This window comes from Myotis yumanensis, unplaced genomic scaffold, assembly GCF_028538775.1.
Source record: "Myotis yumanensis isolate MYYU_CA2020_CCGP unplaced genomic scaffold, mMyoYum1.0.hap1 SCAF_3, whole genome shotgun sequence".
NCBI lineage: Eukaryota > Metazoa > Chordata > Mammalia > Chiroptera > Vespertilionidae > Myotis > Myotis yumanensis.
This window is the reverse complement of record NW_027223754.1, coordinates 114,764,259-114,786,873: the sequence shown is the minus strand read 5'-3', so window position 1 is coordinate 114,786,873 and position 22,615 is coordinate 114,764,259. Positions and strand designations below refer to the sequence as shown.

General features: G+C 41.1%; 1 protein-coding gene across 2 annotated transcripts; it reads right to left on the bottom strand.

The window, feature by feature from the left end:
- Nucleotides 1-263: 263 nt before the first annotated feature.
- SLC46A3 (solute carrier family 46 member 3) lies at nt 264-15,550 on the bottom strand. 2 transcript variants are annotated; one of them, XM_070409401.1, is made up of 6 exons: nt 15,420-15,550; nt 14,576-14,788; nt 9,902-10,772; nt 8,348-8,431; nt 4,645-4,801; nt 264-2,285 (listed from the first exon to the last, which is right to left on the bottom strand). In XM_070409401.1, the coding sequence occupies exons 2-6, from the start codon at nt 14,762-14,764 to the stop codon at nt 2,201-2,203; spliced, it is 1,386 nt and encodes a 461-aa protein (XP_070265502.1). In that variant the 5' UTR covers nt 14,765-14,788; nt 15,420-15,550; the 3' UTR covers nt 264-2,200. The 2 variants fall into 2 exon arrangements, with proteins under 2 accessions (XP_070265502.1, XP_070265501.1); XM_070409400.1 differs by having other exon boundaries at nt 265-2,285; nt 15,265-15,550.
- Between the last annotated feature and the right edge of the window lie 7,065 nt (nt 15,551-22,615).

Genomic DNA, 22,615 nt, shown 5'->3' with positions numbered 1-22,615 from the left:
TGCTTTTATTTGGGAAGAGCATTGCACAGGAAGGAAAACAAAAATAAATAAATCTGAGCATCACTCAGTTCTTACATGAGCTCCCAAACCTAAAATGGTCTTGGAAATAAGAACCCCTAGCACTTTATTTGTATGAGAGGGAGGAAAGGAGAGAGAATGAGAGAGAGAGAAACACTGATGTGAGAACACATATCCCATATGCTCCCTCAACCTAGGTATGTGCCCCAAGTGGGAATGGAACCCACATGGGATGATGCTCCAACCAACTGAGCCACACCAGCCAGGGCAAGAACATCTCATATTTTAAAAATATATATTTTATTGATTTTTTACAGAGAGGAAGAGAGAGGGATAGAGAGTTAGAAATATCGATGAGAGAGAAACATCGATCAGCTGCCTCCTGCACACTCCCTACTGGGTATGTGCCTGCAACCAAGGTATATGCCCTTGACCGGAATCGAACCTGGGACCCTTGAGTCCCCAGGCCGACGCTCTATCCACTGAGCCAAACCTATTAGGCAGGGGTCCTCAAACTTTTTAAACAGGGGGCCAGTTCACTGTCCCTCAGACCGTTGGAGGGCCGGACTATAGTTTAAAAAAAAACTATGAACAAATTCCTGTGCACACAGCGGCGGCAAAAACACCCGGCGGGCCAGATACATGTTTTCGGCGGGCCGCATGTGGCCCGCGGGCCGTAGTTTGAGGACCCCTGGATTAGGGCAAAATCTCGTATTTTAAATGATGAGTGCTGTTTGCTAGTTAAGCAATCACTAATTTTCCTATAGGAAAAGCCATAAGCAGTGCAATCAAACAGAAGACTATCTGCTTTCAAGAGATTACAAAGAAGTTAATGAACTAGTTGTGCTTCAAAGCATTTGTGTTATTACATATGATGACTTAGAAAATGGGAGATGTTGAAGGACCTGTGAAAATACTCTCAACTAACTTAAAAAGCATACAGGCTACTATATTTTTCAATTTATTTGAAAGCTGGCTTGACAAGTATAGCGTATCAGTGGTTACTCTCCTGATGCATTAAATATGTGGCTTCAAATTATTTTTACAAGTAAAAACAAAATTTTGTATTTGGTTCAACAAATATTTATTGAGGATTTAATAAGGAATCAGACTGTACCTTCCCTCAAGATGCTCCTTGTCTGGTAGGGGAAACAAACGTTACAAAGCCCTGGAAAATGCTAGTATGGAAGGAGACACAGAGCTGTGGGCTCTGCGGGACAGTGGGGCCGGACCAGGGCAGATACAGGGAAAATGTCAAGGCTTCACAAAGGAAGAAGCATTTTAGCTGAGACTTAGAAGTTTCAGTGTCACCAGGGAGGGAGGGCAAATGGAACAGTGTGTAAAGGATGAAAGCATGTGGTGCTTTCAGGGTCCAGGGGAGACCTGGGATGGGTGTGAGCCAGTAAGAAATGGGTACCCTTTGACAGAAATAAGGAATGAAGACTGGTGCTATAATATCACTTTACTTCCCGATTGACTATTTATTCAGCTTTTACATTTCTTTAGAAACAATTTTATTTATAATCTGATTTTTCTAATTACCCTTTGTTGCATATAGAAATATTATCATACCTGTCACGGATGAAACATATTAGGAAAAATGAAAATAATGTATTCTTTCAAGAGCTTCTATTTTAAGGATTTTGCATCTGTTAAAAGCTTTTACTATCAATAGTACCTTGATGGGCTCTATAAAACAAAGCACTACCTAAGTAGAGGTAAAATTATAAATATTTAAAACTTCTATTATTATTTTTCTATTGAATGATTCATCATAATTTTTGCCAGTTGTCCTTCAAAATCCTAGAGAGGTCAGAAAGCCATTTTATAAAGAAACGGAGGCCTCAGTGTGAGAGACTGGAGTATGCCAGGGCGGTTATTGTACTTGATCATATCAAGTGTCTTAATCCCTCCTGATACCGTTAAGTTTCAGTTTCGTTTGTAAATCCCAAAAGGGCAAGTGTTTTGAGATTTTTTCTCTGTACCGGAAACACATCACACGATGTTCATAAAGTGCTCGAAGTGCGCGGTCCTCCAGGCGCTGGAGTAGTGGCTCCTCTCCTTGCTCGGGCCAGAAGCAAGGACATAACCACTGCCTGTTCCTGAAGCACTGACTGAGCTGGGCGGTACGCCTCACAAGTCAGAGTACATGGCATGAGCATTGTTTTGAAATCACAATGAATCATGGGTCTGATGTGTCTTCACTGGCATCTTCCTGGATAAGAAGTTCATTGCTTCTCTTGTTCCAGCTGCTGCACTTGACAATACTGTACAAGCAAACAGGACATTTAAAAATTGCGACTAAAGCAACACAAATAAATAGTCTGTATTCCACCTTTTCCCTGGTTATGCGGCTTCTGAGAAATTATGCAGATTATGCATAGAAAGAACATACTGGTATTTTGAGTCCTACAGGCTCATTTCCATAGCATTCTGAAAAGAATTTAAAAACTACATGAGTTCTGCCTTTGCCTGTTTGGCTCAATGGAAAGAGGGTCAGCCTGCAGACTGAAGGGTCCCAGGTTCGATTTCGGTCAAGGGCACATACCTCGGTTGCAGGCTTGCAAAGGCAACCAATCAATGTGTCTCTCTCACATCGATGTTTTGATCTCTCTGTCTCTCTCCCTTCCACTTTCTCTAAAAATAAATGGAAAAGTATCTTCAGGTGAGGGATTAACAAAACACAAAAAAAACTACATGAGTTCTTTCTCTTCCAGATCCCTAAAATGTGCACTTGGCCCATTGTCTACGCTGTGTAGTCCACAAAAAATAATTATGACCAAAGCTATGATTGAAGTGCATGTTCAATAGCTATAAGTGAAGTAGGACAAAAAGCCATCTAGAAATAATTAAAATAGTATGTAATTTTCATTTTAAAATTATTGAACAGTACAGGGTTAAAAAAATCTTAGAAGACCACCTACAATATTAGAAGCTTTATTAAGAGGATAACTACCTTTTATCCAGCTGCACTGATTTTTCCTGTTATAAAAGTAATGTGTTCATAACAGAATATGAAGACTAAAATGAAAAGTACCCACTATTCTACTCTCCATGCAGGCAATTCTTATACTATTTTTCATGATATGGATGCACCATCTTTAACCATTGTTGTACATTTTACTCATTTAAAAAAAATTCTGCCATAACGAACTTCTTTATATATAAGTCTTGGCATTACTAATCATTTCCTTGGGATAGGTTTCTAAAAGGAATCACTGGGTCAGATATTAAGAACTTTTAAGAAAGCTTTTGATATATGTTTATGAATTGTTTTCTGAAAATGAGAGTGCCGAATAACATTACTACCAGCAATGTATAAGGTTGATTGTGTCATCATGTACTTTTAATTTTGCCAATAGGCGAATAATTTCTTTTAAAAAAGATGCCTAGCCGAAACCGGTTTGGCTCAGTGGATAGAGCGTCAGCCTGCGGACTGAAAGGTCCCAGTTCGATTCCGGTTAAGGGCATGTACCTTGGTTGCGGGCATATCCCCAGGAAGAGATGTGCAGGAGGCAGCTGATCGATGTTTCTCTCTCATCAATGTTGCTAACTCTTTATCTCTCTCCCTTTCTCTCTGTGAAAAATCAATAAAATCTATTTTTTAAAAAAAGATGCCTAGTAAAAATCACTTTTCATCAAAATCACAGAGGAACTGTAAATACTACTGCACTCTGTCTTACACAGACCGAGGTATCAGAACTTAATTGAGACAATATATACTGTGGTCCTACGATGAATGAGACATGGGCCAGCCCTCTAAGGAGTTCACAGCCCCGGGAGAATGCCTACAGCCTGTGCACATAGGTGCTGTCCTCCCATACCCACAGCCACCTCCCAGAGTGCAGAGGAGAAGGCAGTGATGCCTGAAGGCTGGGCCCCAATTTCTTCTCCTGAGGCCTCATGGCCATGCTATCACCACGTGGAATGGGCCAAGCCCAGCAGAGACAGGTGAATGAGCTCAGAGCTCAAGGCTTTGGCCCCAAAGAATGTGTCAAATACATCTGCTTGGGAACTTCTGCAATCACACCTAATTAGCTTATACTTTTTTGTTAATTGAAAGGCAAAGGCATATGTTTATGCCTCTATCTTTTCATTCTATGTACTATTCATCAAAAGCATTTTGTACTTTGTATTTATTTGGATACTGACAATTAAAAAGGGAGTCATTAAACAAGCCAACTCTCTGGAAAGAGAATTCCTAACATTCAGTGCCTGCTATCTGCTCGTCATTATCCAAGAATCCTGATTAAAATATATCTTCTTACAATAATCTTTGACCACCAGGGGACATTGCACTCTAGGAAATCATAGTCTGAATATATATCTATACCTAGTCTGAGATGCTAATTTAATCAATGGTTCATATTTTAAAGAGATAGGGCCAACTTCCCAGAGTCTCTATCTGACCCAATCTTTCTTTCTCCTAGTTCTGGTCAATGTGTCCCTGTCTCTTTTTTCCTAAGTCTCCAAAATTATTGACAGATATTTTCATGTCTAAATTTTGTGAGAAATGTACATTTTGAGGCCAAACTTCAACAGACCTATGCACTTTTACTGGTGATGCTATGGAATTCATTTAATTCAGCTATCCTTTCATAAAATGATTAAAAAATAAGTACATACCATAGACTGATCACTGGAATTAGTAATAGACCAGCAGACAGCAGAAAGGTGAAGCCTGTGTACCATGCAACAGTTGCTGAATAAATTCCATTAAAAGTAGAAACTGCAATGACTCCACCAAGTGTTTCAAAGAAAGCAATACAAGCAAACAGAGTCCCTGTTTGGGGGTGGGGTACAGAGGGAGAAAAAAGAAAAGACTGAGTTACACAACAAACAAAAACAAATGGAGAAAACTGTTAGTCATTGATAAGAACAAACACTAGGACATACTTGGTGAGTGAAAGCTATCCCCTCAAAATCCCTGAGAAGACAGTAACCCATTTTGTGGGTGAAGAAACTGAGGTCAAGAGTGCTCCTTGGACTTGATGTGAGAGATGTTGAAAACACAATACAGTTGACCTTGAACAACACTGAGATTAAGGGCACTCTCCCTCCTTCCCCTGCAGTCGAAAACTTAACTACAGTTGTCCCTTGGTATCCTCACACCATTGGGTCTAGGACCCTTGTAGATACCAAAATCCATGGATGCTCAAGTCCCTTATATGGAGTGGCCTAGAACAATGCAGAGTAGTTCCAATGACAACAGGATAAAACTAAAAGTTATCACAATTCAGAACAGGAAATTGCAAAATGTAAACTAACCATTTTAAAATGTCACTACATTTAACAATATGAAATGACTTTTTAAAAGCCTTTATAAGTAAATGAAATAAAATGTAAACAAAAATAAACTATGCATCCTGTTAAGTCTCTTTTGGCTCTAAGTCAAGCAGTAGACTTTTCTTTCCCCCCTCAAACAGCTTGAGATATAATGCTCTGCTTGCCCTGCTTGTACCATAAACCCACCCTTTTAAATGGTACAGTTCAGTGGCTTTTAGTGTGTTCATGGAGTTGAGTGACCATCACTACTACCTAATTTTAGAACATTTTCCTCATCCCAAAAAGAAACTGTACCCATTAACAATCACTCCCTTTCTCCCACGCCACTGGAAAGCACTTATCTAAGTTCTATCTCTACAGATTTGCCTTTTCTGTACATTTCATATAAATGCAATCATATTTATATGGTAAAATGTGGCCTTTTGTGACTAGCTTCTTTCATTTAGCATAATGTTGTCAAGGCTCATCCCTGTTGTAGCATGTGTCGGTACTTTATTTCTTTTTATTGCCAAATAATATTCCATTGTACTGATATACCACGTTTTGCCTATTCATTCATCAGTTCACGGACATTTGCATTGTTTTTACTTTTTAGCTATCTATAATAATAAAAGTATAATATGCTAATTAGACCCGATGACCTTCTGGATTAAGCCGTGGTAGCGGGGCCGAGCCCTTTGCACAAATTTCATGCATCAGGCCTCTAGTTATAAATAATACTGCTGTGAACATTTGTGTTCGAATTTTATGTGGACATGTGTTTTTATTTCTCTTGTGTACATACCTTGGAATAGAATTGCTGAGTCATAAGGTAACTAATTGTAACTTTCTGAGGAGCTACCAGGCTGTTTTGCAAAATGGTTGTATCATTTTACACTTCCACCAGCTGTGTATGAGGATTCCAATTTTTCCACATCCTCACCAACACCGTCTTTTTTATTTTAGCCATCTAATAGTTTTGATTTGCATTTCTCTGATGCCTAATGTTGAACATTTTTTCATGTGTTTATTGGCCACTTATATATCTTCTTTGGAACATGTCTATTCAAATACTTTGCCCATTTTTTCAATTGGTTGTCTTTTTTGCTGTTGAGTTTTATGAATTCTTATATATTCTGAATATAAGTGCCTTGTCAGACATATGATTTGCAAATATATACTCCCATTCTGTGGGTTGTCTTTTCACTTTCTTGATGGTGGATAAAAGGTTTTAATTTGAATAGAGTCTAATTTATCTGTTTTTCTTTTATTGTTGTGCTTTTGGTGTCATGACCACTGCATAATTCAAGGAAGCAAATAGAGTTTTACATACAAAATAATGTTTATGTTATTAAGTTTTCTACTTATCATCACATATTCTATAAAAAGCTGTATGAATACACTATACAGCTACATCTTGTGAGTGAAAAAGAATCAAGAAATATACTTTTAATTGATTGAATTATGCAGCCTTCCCCAGTGTTGACTAACCTGCCATAAAAAGAATAGTGTAATTATGAATTATAAACAATTAATATGAACATATGCATCAGGCTAAGACATGAAACAAAAGAAAAGTTCCAAAGTTCAATGATATCCAGATGATACAAAGGGGAAGGGGGACAACTCCATACACCTGACATTTTACTAGTAACTAGTTCTAACTAGAAATTTAATTTTTGTTTTCCTTTTGTACTGGTTATTACCTGTCCTCCCCTTCAACTGTTTGCTCTTCTTGCCTTGCTTGTACTTGGGAGGCTCATTCCACAAATTCTATGACTTGGACTTCCTTGATGGCCCAACTTCCTATTGTACTTGGTTAATGGGATGAAGGAGGAGAAGAAGGATGTGGTGTTTCTTCTCTGCTCCCTCTCTATTTGGGCCACCCTGTGCGGGTGCCTCCACACGCACACTTCTCTCCACTGTATTTCATTAGCATCTCTTTAATGAACCATCTGAGTGGAGTCCTGTTTTTTGCTAGGACTCTGATTCAGGCCCAGCCTAAGAATACAAGTAGAGGCCTACATATTAGATTTTAAATATTTACAGGTTATAATTCTGATTAACAAACTATTAACTAATATATGTTCTGCCTTCCTACTCTAAGAAATATACCTTTGCAATAATTTGGACGATCAGACATAAATTCAGAATTCTGAGACTTTTTAGGATTCCATGTAGGAACCTGACAGCTGTGGGAGAGCTGGCCTCTGGCCCTCCGTCCCCAGCTGCAGGCTGAATCCCACCATGTGTTCTATCTCTTGCTCCACCCTGCTCAGCAAGGGCCTTTTACTCATGGCTGCATACACCCTGCTCTGCAATTCCAAGGTCAGGCCAGGTCTCCTATGAAGAGTCACTGCTTGGCTAACCCTTTGGTCTAGAGGTGAGTACACTGAGGTCACAGTCCTACTTCAGGAGAAAGGGCCTCAGGAAGAGGATTATGTAGGCATCACTGGATATGAGCCCAGAGCTGTTTGGCTATGATTATGGGGACCTAGGTACTCAGAGGGTAGTCTAGAGGGGAGAGATGTTGTGGGCTCAGAGGGCATATCCACCTGGCCCTGAGGTCTCTTCTCCTCTTGGGGTGGGGCCTGGCAAGAGCAAACCTTCTAAAGTATGAGGCCCTTGGCAGGGGCTCCCTTGTCTGAATAGAAGCCTCTCCCTAACACAGAACTTACCATTTAATTCAAAAGGAGTCTGTGCAGTCCTGGCTGGTTGCTCAATGGATAGAGCATTGGCCTCTGGACTGAAGGATCCTGGGTTCAATTCCGGTCACGGGCACATATCTCAGTTGCAGGCTTGATCCCCAGCTCTAGTTGGGGCACATGCCGGAGGCAACCAATCGATGTGTCTCTCTCACATGGATGTTTCTCTCTGTCTTTCCCCTTCCCTTCCACTCTCTCTAAAAAACAATCAATGGGAAAAAAAAATATCCTCAGGTAAGGATTAGAAAAAAAGGGAGTCTATGCAGAAAAAAGGCTATAGCATACTCTGAAGCAAACATTGATTGTGCAGATTTGAGTTGGGATAGGTTTTGATTCATTATATTCCAAATTAAACTCACCTTGTTCAGTAGAATGAACCACTTTTGACATCATAGACCGTAGAACAGAAAGCGGCACAATAGTGAAGAGGAAGAGCAGCCTGACTGTGAGAGAAATGGTTAGAAATCAGAAAACTAATGGTCAATTTTGTGTAAAACACTTTCTCTCTAAGTATTTTATTTCTATTAGCACCCTACGTCATTGCATCTAAAGATAGAATGAATTATAGAATTCTACTTAGTGAATTAAGATAGACTATAGACAGGTCAGTTTAAGGTGAGTTTACTCTCAAATTCTTAATTCCAGTGCTAAGAACAAGAGTTCATGGAAGTCTTAGGTCCAGATATGCCAATGGGGATTGAGCTGCTATTTCCCTAATTATTGTAGTAATCTCTTGTGTAGCAAGTTGAGACTGTTAGTTTTTTCTGTTTGCTTTTTGTTTTTGATTTTTCAGAGTTGGCATTTTTAGTGTTAGCATTCTTTTATTATATTGTTTCTTTTATTGATAAATTGGTTCTTTATCTTCTTGCTTGTTCATCATTGTGACTGAAAAACTTCATGGACACAAATTGTATCTGGCCATAAATTATGACCCTTAATAGTCAGTAGTATTTTTAGGAATATAAAATAGTAATATATTACATTTGCAGATCACTTTAAAGTTTTCAACATGTTTCCACATAGATGAACTAACTTGGTCTTGTCAACTCTAAGGGAGAACTAGGATTTACTGAATACCAGGCATTGTGCTAAATGCTTTACTGTAATCTCTTCTAATATTCATTATAATCCTTTGAATTAGGTAGTACTATGCCCATTTAAAGGTGAAAAAACGAGGGTTCAGAGTATTTAATTAACCTGCCCAAGATCACCTAGTGCTGGAGATGGAAATTAAGCCCCATTCTGTTTGGTCACCTTGCTTCCCTGCAAGGTATCAAGAGGATGACACTGCCTTTTGTAGAGGAAGACAGACTATATCTTTCCAGATCCCAACTTGCAGGTCCTTTAGTCCTTTTGAACGCAGTATCTCACTCAAGCCCTACAAAAATCACTTAAGAGATAGGTAATTAGAAAGCAGTCCAATTTGCCAAAACTGGTTCATCAAAAGCTAATTTATGAAATGACCAATTTGTCAAAAGATCAATATGAAAACCTTTGTCATAGAGAATTGTTTTTCTTGAATGTACTTAGTAAGTATGAATTTTTCTTCTAAATCTGTATACTTTACATAATTGTCTTAACATTTTTTAAAGGTAAAGTAGCCTTGTTAGCAGCATTTTAAGAAATAATAAATTTGGTGAAAGCTATATTGAAGTAATTCATAAGAAGAATGTTCCTCAGAACAATTATTTTGGAAAATATGCAAATTTGGAAAACTGTGGTTATTATGTGAATTACCTTTTCAAGCAAATTGGTGCTCAGCTTCTGGAAAACTAGCTTTTAACAAATTACCATTAATTGAAGTAGAATGCATTAAACAGAGAATTTTATATTATTTCTCACCCAATAGACTAAATTCATTTGACATAAACTCCAAATTCACAGTTAGTTCTAAGGCTACATTTTTAACTCACCTAAAAGCATCATCAATGTTGTTCTGGCAAAAGCAGTCATAGCCATTCCCACCATGGTGGTAAAAATTCCAATGAAGGCCATGTAGATATCTTCCATACAGTAAGAAAAAAACCATATTCCTAGGAAACTACTCAAAAAAGAGATACTACCCAAAGCTGACCCATAACCTATAAGAACTTCATTCCAGCAGAGTGGTGAATTCAATTCATAGAGGATAAAAATGGGGGAAATGCCAATTATCACAAAAAAATAAGTGATCATTGAGAAAAGTAACAAGCAGAGCAAAGACCGCTGCCCACTGTAAGCATTTTTAAAAAGCATGTAAGTTCGGTAAAATAGGTTTTTAAAGCTTTCACTACATGATATGGAAACATTCTGAGATAAAGACTCCTCCAGTGAATCACCAAGAAAAAATAAAATATAAATCAAGTTAACAGTATGAGCCATAGTAATAATGAAAAAGGACCACACAAAACCCAGCTCTCTAATAAAATAGCCAGAAGACAGCCCTGTTAATCCAGTAACAAGTCCAAGTATGAAGTCAATGATAGCTATTCGAATTGTTCTTTGTTTTTCTTCTTTACATTGATCAACTATGTAGGCGAAACTGGCACCCAAAAATGTGGTAGAATTGCCAAAAAGTGCCCCAATGAAGGTAGATGCAATCAAAAGCTGGAATGGAAAGGTGAAATAGGAAAGCAAACAGAGCCAGGCACTTGTCACAAGAGCGCCAGCAGAAGTCAAAATCAAAGGGAATTTTCGTCCATGATGATCACTGTGGGACAGAAGTATGAACGTGGACACTAGACCAGGAATTAACCCACTTATGTCCATTTGCAGATTAAAAAGAGACACTTTTTTCTGAACTTCCTGCAAAGAAATAAAAAGAAGTCAGTGTGTTTACAGAGGTTTGTATAGTGCATATAAAAATAGCATGGTGTCTACTACACATTGCCATAAGGTCAGGTATGGGGAATCTGGTGTGTGGGCTTACACAGCTAAAATCTTCATCCAGTTCACAAAGCACACGTCAAAAGGTGATAATCATCACTGCTCAGTCATAACATTCAAATTCCATGGTGGGGACTTTAACCAATAAAATTAAAAATGTGTGTATTAATGTGTCTTTGTCTCACATAGGGAATCCTTAGACCCCAAGGCCTTGGGGACTGGCCATGTAATGAGTTGTCCTTCTTGTACGAACAATTAGCACTGAGAGATCAGATTTCTGTTCTAATACCAGAGCAATATCCTTTTCCGTGATATGTCTTTCTCTCTGCTCTAAAGGGAGAATGAATAGCATGTGTAAATGTGATATTTCATAGACTTTAATTAGGAAGAGCTTCAATGTCCTTTTTACTTGTGTCTCCACAAATAGACTAGTGAGAAACATTCCTTTCTTTACTAAAAGTTAAGATAAAACCCAAAGAGGAGCTTTGCACTAACTAAAAATGGAAGCATGTGGTAAACTGAGGAATGAGATAAACTCAGCTCTCCCAAAACCCCAAATGACTATGTATACACACAGACTGGCAGCTGTCACAACTGTTACACTAGTTATTTGACGGAAAGAATTTGGGGTGATTTAAAAGCATTTTCAGCTTGCCACTTCTCTGTATTTTCCAAATTTTATATAAAGAATGTGTAATTTTTATAAGGGGGATTACAAACTCATTAAAATATTTATTCATGTAGTATTTAGAAAGCACCCTAAACAACTGATGAACCACAAAACTGTCAAATACTGAATTAATTTTTTAAAAATAGTAAGCCTATTTCTATTTTTACATATTCATGTAATTCAAACAATTCCAGGTGTGCAAGAAATGTTCTTGTCATTCAGACTCAAAACTTAGTCATTTAGCTCTAGCCTTTCCTTTACCTGTGCCCCACTGACACAATCTATTCTGCCCACCCCGTTTCTCAAGCCTTTATCCTTCTTTATAGTCATAGTTGCCAATGGAGCAACAACTCTCATCAGTGTCCGCCTGGACCACTCTGTCATCTGCCTGGTCTCTTTATTCAATTCAGTAAGTAGTGCTAGTCTTCTCACTTTGCAGATCATAGACACTCTATCAGCATGTCTTTCACCTGCCTAGAAGCTTCAGGATCTCCCCCGTGCCTGTTAGAGAAAGTTGACACTCCTTAGTCTGGTACTAAGGCTGCCAAGTCCAACTGCACTTTTCAGCATTGTCTCTACTCACTCCCCAAATGCTCGGTAAGTTCCAGGCACAGTGCAGCTTGGATTTCCCTGGAAGTCCCAAACAGATGTAACCTCTCCTTCCTCGGAACCTTCTCTCGCAACAATTACCATTCCCCAGTTGTACTTTTTGGCATAATGATTAAGATTGAACTCTGGTGTCAGATGGTAATATGAATCTGATTCATATCCACCCCAACAGAATGATCTTCATAGCCATTAGAATGATCTTTACAAACACACATCAGCTCCTGTCACTACTTTGCTCAAAATCCCCTAATGGCTGTCCTAACACTGGAATAAATCCAGCTCCTTGCAGTGGTGTGGGTGGCCTGAAACTATGACTCCTCTGATTTCATCTCCACTTCCTCACTCCTCAAACGCTCTATGCTAATTATCTTTTGCAGTTGCTGTTCCCTCCACCTGACTGTCACACAGCCCACTTCCTCAATTCAAATGTCACCTCCTTAGAGGGCCTACTATGATGGCCTTCCCCTTCAAAGATATTCCACTAACCCCATCAAGTGCTCTTTCCCCTTATCCTGCCATCCGTTTTTCTTTAGAAACTTACCACTCCCTGACAGGACATATTTTAACTGATCTACTCATTGTGTGCCTCCTCCACTCTAACCTACACTCCAGGAAGGCCAGAGCTGTAACTTCTTCACCACAGTGGGTTGCAAGTTCAATTTCTGGTCAGGGCACATGCCCAGGTTGCAGACTCAATATCTGGTAGGGGGTGTGTAGGAGACAGCCAATTGATGTTTCACCCGCTCTCACATCGATGATTTTCTCTCTCCCTCTCTTTCTAAAATAAATAAAAACATCTTTTTCTTTAAAAAAAGGTTTAAATATAAATTGTTGCGCAAGAACAACTTTGTGATCTGTTGGTAACCCTAAATTGTCCCCTCCAATAGCAAAGTCCCTATCTTGAAAGTTATCTGAAGAGAACAGATCCCCCCACCCCAAAAAAGGAAAACAGACCCCAATGGCCAATTGAACACTTCAAAATGAATCATTTAACAAGGGAAAGAGGGAGTGGTAAGGGGATTAAAAATGGATTCATTCCTCCACAAAAGTCAACAAACACGTCTAGAATTTCCTACCTCTTCACCCTTAAGCCAAGAGTGTCCTTCCCACAGCCTCCCCATTTTGTTAAGAGCTCCTCTGGAGACTACTCTCATTGCCAGAGAGCAGTGTGTAGGTGTACCTCATTGTCACAGGGCTCAGAAAACTTGAAGGTTTGGAAAATAGGTTAGATCAATATTTATTTATAAGAGTATAAATATTATATATCTCTCAACCCCACAAAGGTTGAAAAATAAAACTCATCCATACAGATTTTTAAATATGAGTGAAATTGCTCAGTTTACTCTTATAGCTATACCTTGAAATTCATAGTATTTTTCATTCCAATGCATGTCTATGTATGTGTACCTCGGGAAGTGCTAGAGCCTTCTCAGGGTGCGTTGCCATTTGCCCCGGCACTCAAACTCGTCTCCCAGTCACCCTGGAATTATCTTTTTCTAAGAAGACAATCTTAGAGGCAGCAGGCAGGTGACTTGAATTCCCATAAACTTTTCTTGTCCTTTGACTGGGGAGGCAGCACCACTCTTTTGCCATCACAAAATATTCCCAACAGGAAGAGTTCAAAGTTTATAAATGTTTGTTTGTGAGGCATTGTGTGTGTGTGTGGCGGGAGGGTGGGGGGGGGGGGGAGATGCCAACTCTGGATACTATCTCCTTTGCATTTGGACCTTGGTAGACTTTGTTAAAGACTGCCTGCGGGGACAGGAGAATGGTGATGGACCTCTTGCTTTAAATGATGAAAACATTGGGGGAAGAGAGGAAGAAGGAAAGGCTCTGTAATATCTGGCTGAATATTTTTAGTGTCCAGAGCAAAAATGAGTGCTCTTTCCTCCAGGTGTCCCCACACATGGAAGTCACCAAGTAATGAATGACCAGTGCTGGCCCACCTCCCCACCCCCCACCCCCCATGACAGAGGCTGGCCCCACAGTCTTCAGTGATGGGTCATGTATGTGCCATGGAAGGGGAGTGGGAGGAAGTGAGCAAGGGAAAGGCAGAAACACCATGATTCACCCTCACCCTGTCTGACCACAGAACCGTCATTCGAGCTGTGCTGGCCTTGGTCCAACTCTCAGGTTTTCAGGGGGCTGACAGGGAGATGGAGGAAGGAGAGAGCCACAGAGGAGGTGAGACTGCTCTGAAACTTTCTGAGAGGAAGACAAAGAGTCAGTGTCATCGAAGAAGGGGATTTCAAGTGGCAGAGGCCGGTGAGAGGTGTCAGGGAACCTCAAACTGGGTAAGAACTGAAAACAGGCCCTTGGTTTGGGGTTTAGGAGATTCACGCTGACCCCTGAGAGATCAATGTCGGATGAGTGCCATGTACTCTTTCATTTGAAACCCCATTACACGTTTCCTCTTATGTTTTAGGGTATTTTAATTTCTTACCTCCTGGAATGCAAAAATCGGGCTGCTTTTGTTTTTTTCACACTCAGAAATATTGCTCTCAGGTGCAATGCTGTAGTTGCCTGTTTCTTCCCATATTCTCCTGTACACATATTGTGTTGTCAGTGGGGTGATCAAAGTCAGGGCAAAGGCACTGAGGCAAATGGCAGGCTCTACAAGGAAAATCTTCATATTGCTTAGGCCAGTAGCTGACTTCTATAACAAAGAAAAAGGAGAGAGACAATTAATGAGTTGCATTTTTCTCTGAGAGGCTAGATTTTCACTGATGGGAAAGTTAGAGGAATTCTGTTGCCTAAACAAGCAAACCAGGGGACGGGACAGAAAGCATTAAGCGCTTTCAAAGGGTAACTTTTACTCTGGAATAGGGTGCCTGGTAAACCTGAGACGGTCATACTTGTCATTTTAAGGAGAACCTTGCAGGGCTCACACGGTCTTTAAGACAATTCTTTAATAAGTTGTCACCATTTTGGTGACTCAGTGACCACACCGCGTTCCCGCCTGGTACACGCCGGCGGGTTTTCACGAGGGAAACAGTGAGGTTGCTCCCGGACGAGACAGTTGCGCCACTCTTTGTTATTGTCATCTGGCGGCTTGTTGACAGCGGGCTGGAAGGGACACTTAGAAAACAGCTCCCAAACGTAAAGGGAGTTTTTATTTCATTTTTGACTCACCCCGCAGTTAGTATTCTTGCCAGGTTAAGGGCCAGCGGTCCGGGAACGGTCTCCCCTCGGGGATACTGAGCTCGGCCCGCCTCCCGCGCAGCTGCGCCCGGAGGCGGGGCCCCAGGATGCGAAGGGCAATCGCCGTGGAATTCGACCCAGCGCACCTGCGGGGACGGCAGCCCTCACTGGCAAGCAAAGCACGGGAAGCGCCTTTCCGCGTCCAGAGTGACCTCGGCGGCGGTCGGCTGGCAGCCCCGGCGGGCGAACTCCGGGAGGCGCCGAGCGGACCCGGCGCGGCAGCTGGCGGCCGGCGGGTTGGGCCCAGCGGGGCCGCGGACTCAGCTCCGCCCGCCGGGGAGGCGGGGCCCAGAGTGGGGAGTGAGCCCCGGAGCTGTCACGCTCTCGGCGGTTGGCCCCCTTGATTGGTCCGCCCGGATGTCGCTCGCGCCCTGGCCCGGGAGGCCTGGGGCTGTGCCCACTTGGCTGCGGGCTCGGGGCGCCGAGGGCGCACTCCCGGCTCTGCGGTCGCCGAGCAAGACATGGTCTGGTGTCGTTTTTCACAGAAGCACACGGGGGATCTGTTACAAAAATCACACGTTTGCCCTGCACCTCCCCGTAGCATTCGGTCGCCGGGCAAGTGAAAGGGTTAAAGAGAATAAAACGGGGCAGAGGAAACTTACTGTGCTGAGCAGATATCTTGCAGAAAGCGTGCAGCCTTGAACCCTGCACAGCCTAGATAACCACTAGACACCTGGCATCCGGAGGAGCCAAGGACAGACCCGACCCTTACTTCAGCAGAACGGCTTGCAGCCGCAAAAGTTAATAAAAACCTTTCCCTCCCTGCACTCTCCACTCACTCCTTTTAGTCAGACTCAGCCCACCTGCACCCAGGTGCCTGAAATAAAAATCTCTTTTGATACATTATGGCCTCATGTCTTAGGTGCGCAACCTGGCCCACTCTGAACTTTCAAGAAGAAATGCAGAGGAGGGGGAAACGCGCGGGCCGGGTGCAGGAGAGAGAGCGCTCCTGGCAGGTCAGCCTTCATCTGAAATGTGTTGACTGGCTCTTCCTCCGGGTGTGAACTTGGGCAAATTATTCATCTCTGTGAACCACCATTTCTCTACCTGTCGAGTAGGGGTCTTGCAGGATTGTTGTAAGGAAACCCTCACGAGTGCATGCGCGCAGCCCTGGAGCCCACCGGGAACACACATGACTGACCGAGTTGGGTTTCTTATGTCTGGTAGTTTGTAGCGCGGAGGAATGCCATTCATGGGGAACCATGGAGTACCACAGTATAAAATATTTAAAATTTATTATGGGGTTTATGTTTTGTGATTTTGAGACTAGTTCAAGAAAGCAAAACCTGCCCTGGATTGGGTGCTATTAGGATGTGGGGTAGTTCTGTGACTGGGTGCCTTAATAAATCTTATTTAGAAGGAGTGAAGACCCATCGGAGGCAAAAGCCATCACTGATAAAGAAGCGGCAGTCATAGCCATTTTGGGTCAATCTTGTGGTTTAGATAATGTTCAGGTTCTGTCTATGTTCAGACAAGATTATGGAGTGGTCTTGCTTTTGTCTGGATCAGGGTCGGAGAATGGCCTTGTCTGGTTGGTATTCTATGACATTGTTTTTATTCTACAGAACACCGTGGCGATAGTCCAGAAGAGCTCATAGCAACACCCAGGCCAGCACCTGGATGTCAGGGCTGCTTCCTCTTCCTCAGCACCCAGTAAATGACAGCTAAGTCTTAGATTTGAATCCTGATCACCATTTACCAGCTTGTAACTTCAGAATTGTCACTTACCACACTTCTCAGTTTCTTCAAATGAGCATTTGTAAAGCACCCACTATGCGTCTGAAACCGTGGAGCACGGACATGGGAAAGAAGGTATGCAGTTATGAACAAGGTGCAGTTTCCTACATATTCAAATTAGGCTGGGACCATGAGAGCACCCGACTCTAACCAGGAAGACTTGGCCTGGAAGGAATAGGTATAGCCCCCAGAACACAAGGAAGAATAAGTGACATAATCTATACCAAAATGTTTTTGAGAATTGTAAGACACTGTATCACTAAAATAACCTGGGTTAGTGCTAGCTGAACCCCCTTTCTAAATGTTTTGCCTGGCTTAGACCCTTTTGTCAATTCTCTTCACTGTACAGTGACCACTTCAGGTGCTCGACCCCTGTAAAATCAAGAAGATCAACATCATGCCCCAAATCTCAATACCCTAAAAAGCAAAGATTTATTTATCTCTTGAGCTACCTGTCTATCCATGGTCATGGGGGGCTTTACTGTCTATCACTTTCACTCATGAACACAGATTAATGGAGCCATCATCTGAATATTATTGCTGGCATGGTGGTGGTGGATCTGACACGAGCTTTTATAGGTTTCCCTAGAAATGATATATGCCACCTCTGCTCGCATTTGATTGGCCACACAGCAAGTCACAGGACCATGTGGAGAAGCTCAGTCCTATCAGTTGCTCAGACAGAGAAGAAAATATCAGTAAATAGCTTTAATGACCTCCTTGTCCCCAAACCAGGACTTCTCATGAAAGTCCGTAGAAATAAAAGGGCTTTAGGCTTTAGAAGATGTTCTTTCTTATGGGCAGTAAGAATTAGTATCTGATATACTTTCAGGCTTTGCCATGCCTACTCTTCCACAAGAAGAAAGCCAGGCCTCCTTAATTTATTTCGATGCATATCTCCATGGTGATAACAATTGTTATGCAGGCCTTTTTCTCTCCCCCCCGCCCCCAAATCATATTAACTGCTTGAGTATGTATTAAATAAAAGAAGACTTAACCAACTCTCAGTTGGAATCTGTCACTGTACTGGGCAATGTAGATGAAGCAAAAGTTAATACCCCCATAGTTAATTATCAAAGAAATTTCCATTTATATGGTAAGAAAAGATGGGAACATATGAAAGGAGTAAAAAGGATTCTAAAACCAGGTCTGTGGAAGTCATCACAGACCAGTAACTATCACTTCTGTTGTTACTCCTTGAAGGCTAACCACTTAAGCCTTCTTCTTCAAAGACTCTGAAATCGAAAATAAAATCTAGGCATGAAAGAAGGAGTGGCCATTCACTGGGCACAGTCTTCCTGGCAGTGTTTCTGAAACATGGGTCAACAAGGTGCAATCTCCAGGGCAAGCTCTACAGGAGGATTGTGACATTTTATGTTTTCAGTTCAATGACCTAGAAGTGTTAACGTAAGCATTTTCTGAATTGTCCTTTAATCAAGTACTGACACTTGAGTTCACTGTCTGTATTTGCATTTCTACTTATGATCCCATTGCTCAAAGTAGAAATACTTTAATAATGTCAGAAAAGAGAAAAGAAGTGGGCTAAGTATATAAACACTATGCCCAGTTAAGTGAGACCAAACACTGTCATAACATATTGTTCAAAATAAGTTTTGCTAGTATTCCAATAAAAAGAGTGGGAGAATTGAGCCATCACCTGACACATGAATAGACATACTGAACTCAAAAGAACCCCTGCTGTACTGGGCAATGCCATAGCCAAGTGGCAAAGCCAAAAGGGAATATAGTAGCTACTCACTGACACAGACAACAGTGTGGTGATTGCAGGGGCAGGGAGTGGTGGGTGGAAGTATAAGAGGACATAAATGGCGGTGGAAAAAAATTAAGCAAAAAAAGAATATAGTCGCTACTAGATTTTGTTTGTATCAAGAAGAAAGTGACTTTTTTCCGTTCTGATAAAATCAACAAAGTAAGATGTGATGAAAAGACCTAAATTACAGCAATTACTGCTTATTAGGTAATTGTCAATACTGTGTTGATAAGAGTGTAATGATACAACTCCAAGTAGAAATTGTTGAAAGGAAATGTAATCTGCTCACATGACCTTGGTCAATAATATGCCAAACAGACCTGAATAGGTTCTATCTAGTTGAGAAATTCATAACCTGACTTCAACCCTTGTGTTTCTTGATCTCTGTTGCCTTGAACACTGTTGAACAAATTCCTCCTTCTTGAATGTCCTCTCCCTTTGGGTTGTAATACAATTCTTCCTATTACCCGGGAGCTCCTACTTAGTTTCCTTGGAAGGCTTGATTCCAAATGGTCCTGCTCCCCAGGTTCCATCTCAGTCCCTTCTTCTTCCCAACCACATCACACTTGTGACTCAACTACCACAAAGAGTCCAATCATTCCCAAATCTCAACCTCAACTCTTTTCTGAACTTGACATCCAGAGCTTCCACCTGACTATTTTAAAAACCACTGCATACTTTTAAGTATCCAAAATAGATATCTTTCTTGTAAATCTGATTCTTTCCAGAAATCCCTGTTATAGTCAATGTTATCATCCTTCAGTCAGCAAAGCCAGAGATCTGGGAATCATACCTGGCTTTTTGGTCACCACGCTGTAACTTTTATAAATATAAATATTTTCATAAATATAACTGATATTACTTATACCCCTTTTAGATGTGTGGCTGTAAGGCAGATAGGCCCCCGAATCTGGAGCAGTTGGGCTGAACAGCCCTTTTTCGTTTGGCTAAGGCAGGGGGCTCTGTCTTGCCATCAGCAAACTGGGGACGGAATGTGAAGGCTGCTGGAGAGGAGGTGGGCAAGTATGCAAAGGCATCAAGGATTTCCCTGGTAAATCAGAAATCCAGACTCCTTCCCTGTGGGTTTTCAAGTTATTATAACTCTTCTGATGTGCTGGAATGGTCCTAGCTAAGCTGAGTGGTCAGAAATGGGCAATGAATGATGGCCCTCAAGAAGGAATTCACCAGGATGGTGGTGATGGTGATGGAGTGAAATGCTGGGCCAGTAAGCCAGGCCCAAGACCAGGGCCAATCTTGTCTTAGGGGAAGGCCAGTTGGGAACAGAGCCATGATGTTGCACTCTGTCCTGACCCACCACCTTTGAGGTTTCATAAGATAAATAGTTGATTAACTGTGAATGGAAATATGTTACTAGAGTTGTAACTGGGAACCCAGTCTCCTGTATTGTGGAGTGACCAGTGCTATCCAGGGTTCACCAACCTCCCACTAATCTGTGCAGCTGTCTATAGTGGTTAGGCCTTCAACCCCTTGACCCGAGAGCTGAACTTCCTCTTTTCTGTACCACCCTCACCAGAGCAGAGATTGGACACTTAGGCAGTCAAATCAGACTTCTCAATCTCTCTTCTGCACAACAGAAGTAAACAGGCCTGCCATTGGACGAAGTAAGCACCTGAGGGGTCCATTTTTCAAGGAAAGGAGCACTCAGAGGATGACAATGGCCTTCTCACAATAAGAATGAAAGCTCATATTTTATTTACTTGTTTAATAACTTAAGTATGGCTTTATTTTCTACCACAGCAAGTGAAGCAGGATATATGTGAAGCTCCTAGAGCAGGCTCTGGCACTTGGTGGGGACTCAATAATGCTGGGATTTGGATCTCAATCTCGATCAGACACACACTGCAGTGTTGGAGACATTATAGAGCCTGGCCACTGCTTCAAACGGGCATTTCCTTTTGTGACCCTAAAGAGCAGCTCTCACATTGCTCTCTTAAAAGGAGACAGTCCTATTTCTATTGGGGTTGGGTGTGTGAATAGGGAGGGGTTTAAAATCAGCAGAGTTAAGTTACATTCATGTGCACGTGACTCCATTGTGTGGACTGAGTTGAGAGGGTCAGCCCTCCTTCCATCTTCAGCTTCTTACCCCAGGCCACCATTGTCTCTCATCTGTGCAGCTGCAGCAGCTCTTTACGTGGGTGACAAAGCATGATTGTCTGTACATAGACTTAGGATCACATCAATCCCTTCCCTAAACACTTCAGTGACTTTCCCACTAAATTCTGAATAAAATGCAACCTTGCCAGGGCCTGTAAGGCCCCAATGATCTGGCCATTGCCTGTCTCTGTGCCCCTGAACTCCCTCCCACTATCAGGGTCACCACACTTCTTTCAGTGTTAACTTAAACGTCACCTCAGAGAAGCGTGTCCTGGGCATCCTGCCCAAACTAGGAAAGTGGGTTCTTTTCTGCTACTCTCCAGCTCAATAGCTTCTTGCTTGATTTCTGTTAGCACTTCACATTCTGTATGATTTTATTTATTTGTGTGTTGACTTTTTAGTCATCTATTCCCTGGGCTAGAATTGTGAGCCCCCTGCACACAGGAGCATGGCTGACTCATTTGAGACTATGACCACATCTACAGCTGTAGTTGGAACAGTTAATCTTTGTCAAAAGAATAAAATGTTTTTTGTTCAGTGATCCTGAATTATGGAATTGTACACTAAATCTGTCCTTGGGAACCACAGAGAATACTATCTGACATATTTTTCTAAGAGACTGAGTTTATGGTTACATGCTTTGTCATGCTGAATCACTTAAAAGAAATATGTACCAGAATACTAAGTAAGTGATGGTTATAATTAATATTCAATTATGATATATAATGATGACAGAAATAAAAAGTTATTTTTATTAAAATAGAGTTTATTAGCTTTTCTTTTAATATAAACATGAAAAAGAAAATACACATAAGTTGTAGCATTCTTTTCAACATAAAACTTCAATTAATACTTGAATCTCCAAACTCTGAACTTTATAAACAATGTTTTTTATGGTGGTAGACTGTAATATCTTATGTACCATTATTTAATTGTTTATGCTTCTGTCCTTTAAAAATGGTGGAACCTGCAGCATTTAATACAGTGTGAAGCCTTGCTATATTGCGAGAAAGTATTCCTTGGCCCTGAAATGCTTTGTTTATAGACAAAATTTCTAGGAATACATTTGAGAAGCTAGGAGAAATATTTCACATAGTTGAGAACATTAATTAAAAAAATATTTGAAATTTAGGTGACATTTTACCAATGTTCTAAAAGATTGATTACTTAACTTCCTGCCCTTTATAGCCTGAGGTAAGGGTTTGTTCCTAACATGCATGTTTCCTCTTAGGAAGCAAGACTTAAATGGGCCAGGTAAACATGTGGGATAGAAAAGCTGGTTCATTCACCTACTTTCATATTACTATTAGAGTCCACTGCCTTTCCACTTATTACATGTGAATTAACACTGCTTCTTATAATCTTCCTTTATCAAATCTAGAAGAAAGAAAGTTTGGTGATCAAGGCAGGTATATAGCACAGCCCTGAAGAAACAAACATACAAACAGAAAACCCACAAAACTATTTTTAAAAGAGGAGATTATTTCTATGAAGATACAAGGTATCCCCCTAAAGTCTTAGTGCAACTTAAGCTCTGGTACTAGTAAAATGCTACAAATTCATAAAACATCATTTGAAAGTCCAAATTTCTCTTAAACTTATTGAGTCCGGCAAATTTCAAATATTAAGCTTTTACTTTTAATTTCTTGCCTCAGCCCC

Excerpts from the sequence above, each read along its gene's own strand:
- SLC46A3 (XM_070409401.1), bottom strand. The coding sequence starts at position 14,764 with ATGAAGATTTTCCTTGTAGAGCCTGCCATTTGCCTCAGTGCCTTTGCC. Across the intron at positions 10,773-14,575 it reads CGATTTTTGCATTCCAGGAG|GAAGTTCAGAAAAAAGTGTC; the intron begins GTAAGAAATTAA and ends ATTTCTTTGCAG. Across the intron at positions 8,432-9,901 it reads AACATTGATGATGCTTTTAG|TCAGGCTGCTCTTCCTCTTC; the intron begins GTGAGTTAAAAA and ends TTTCTCTCACAG.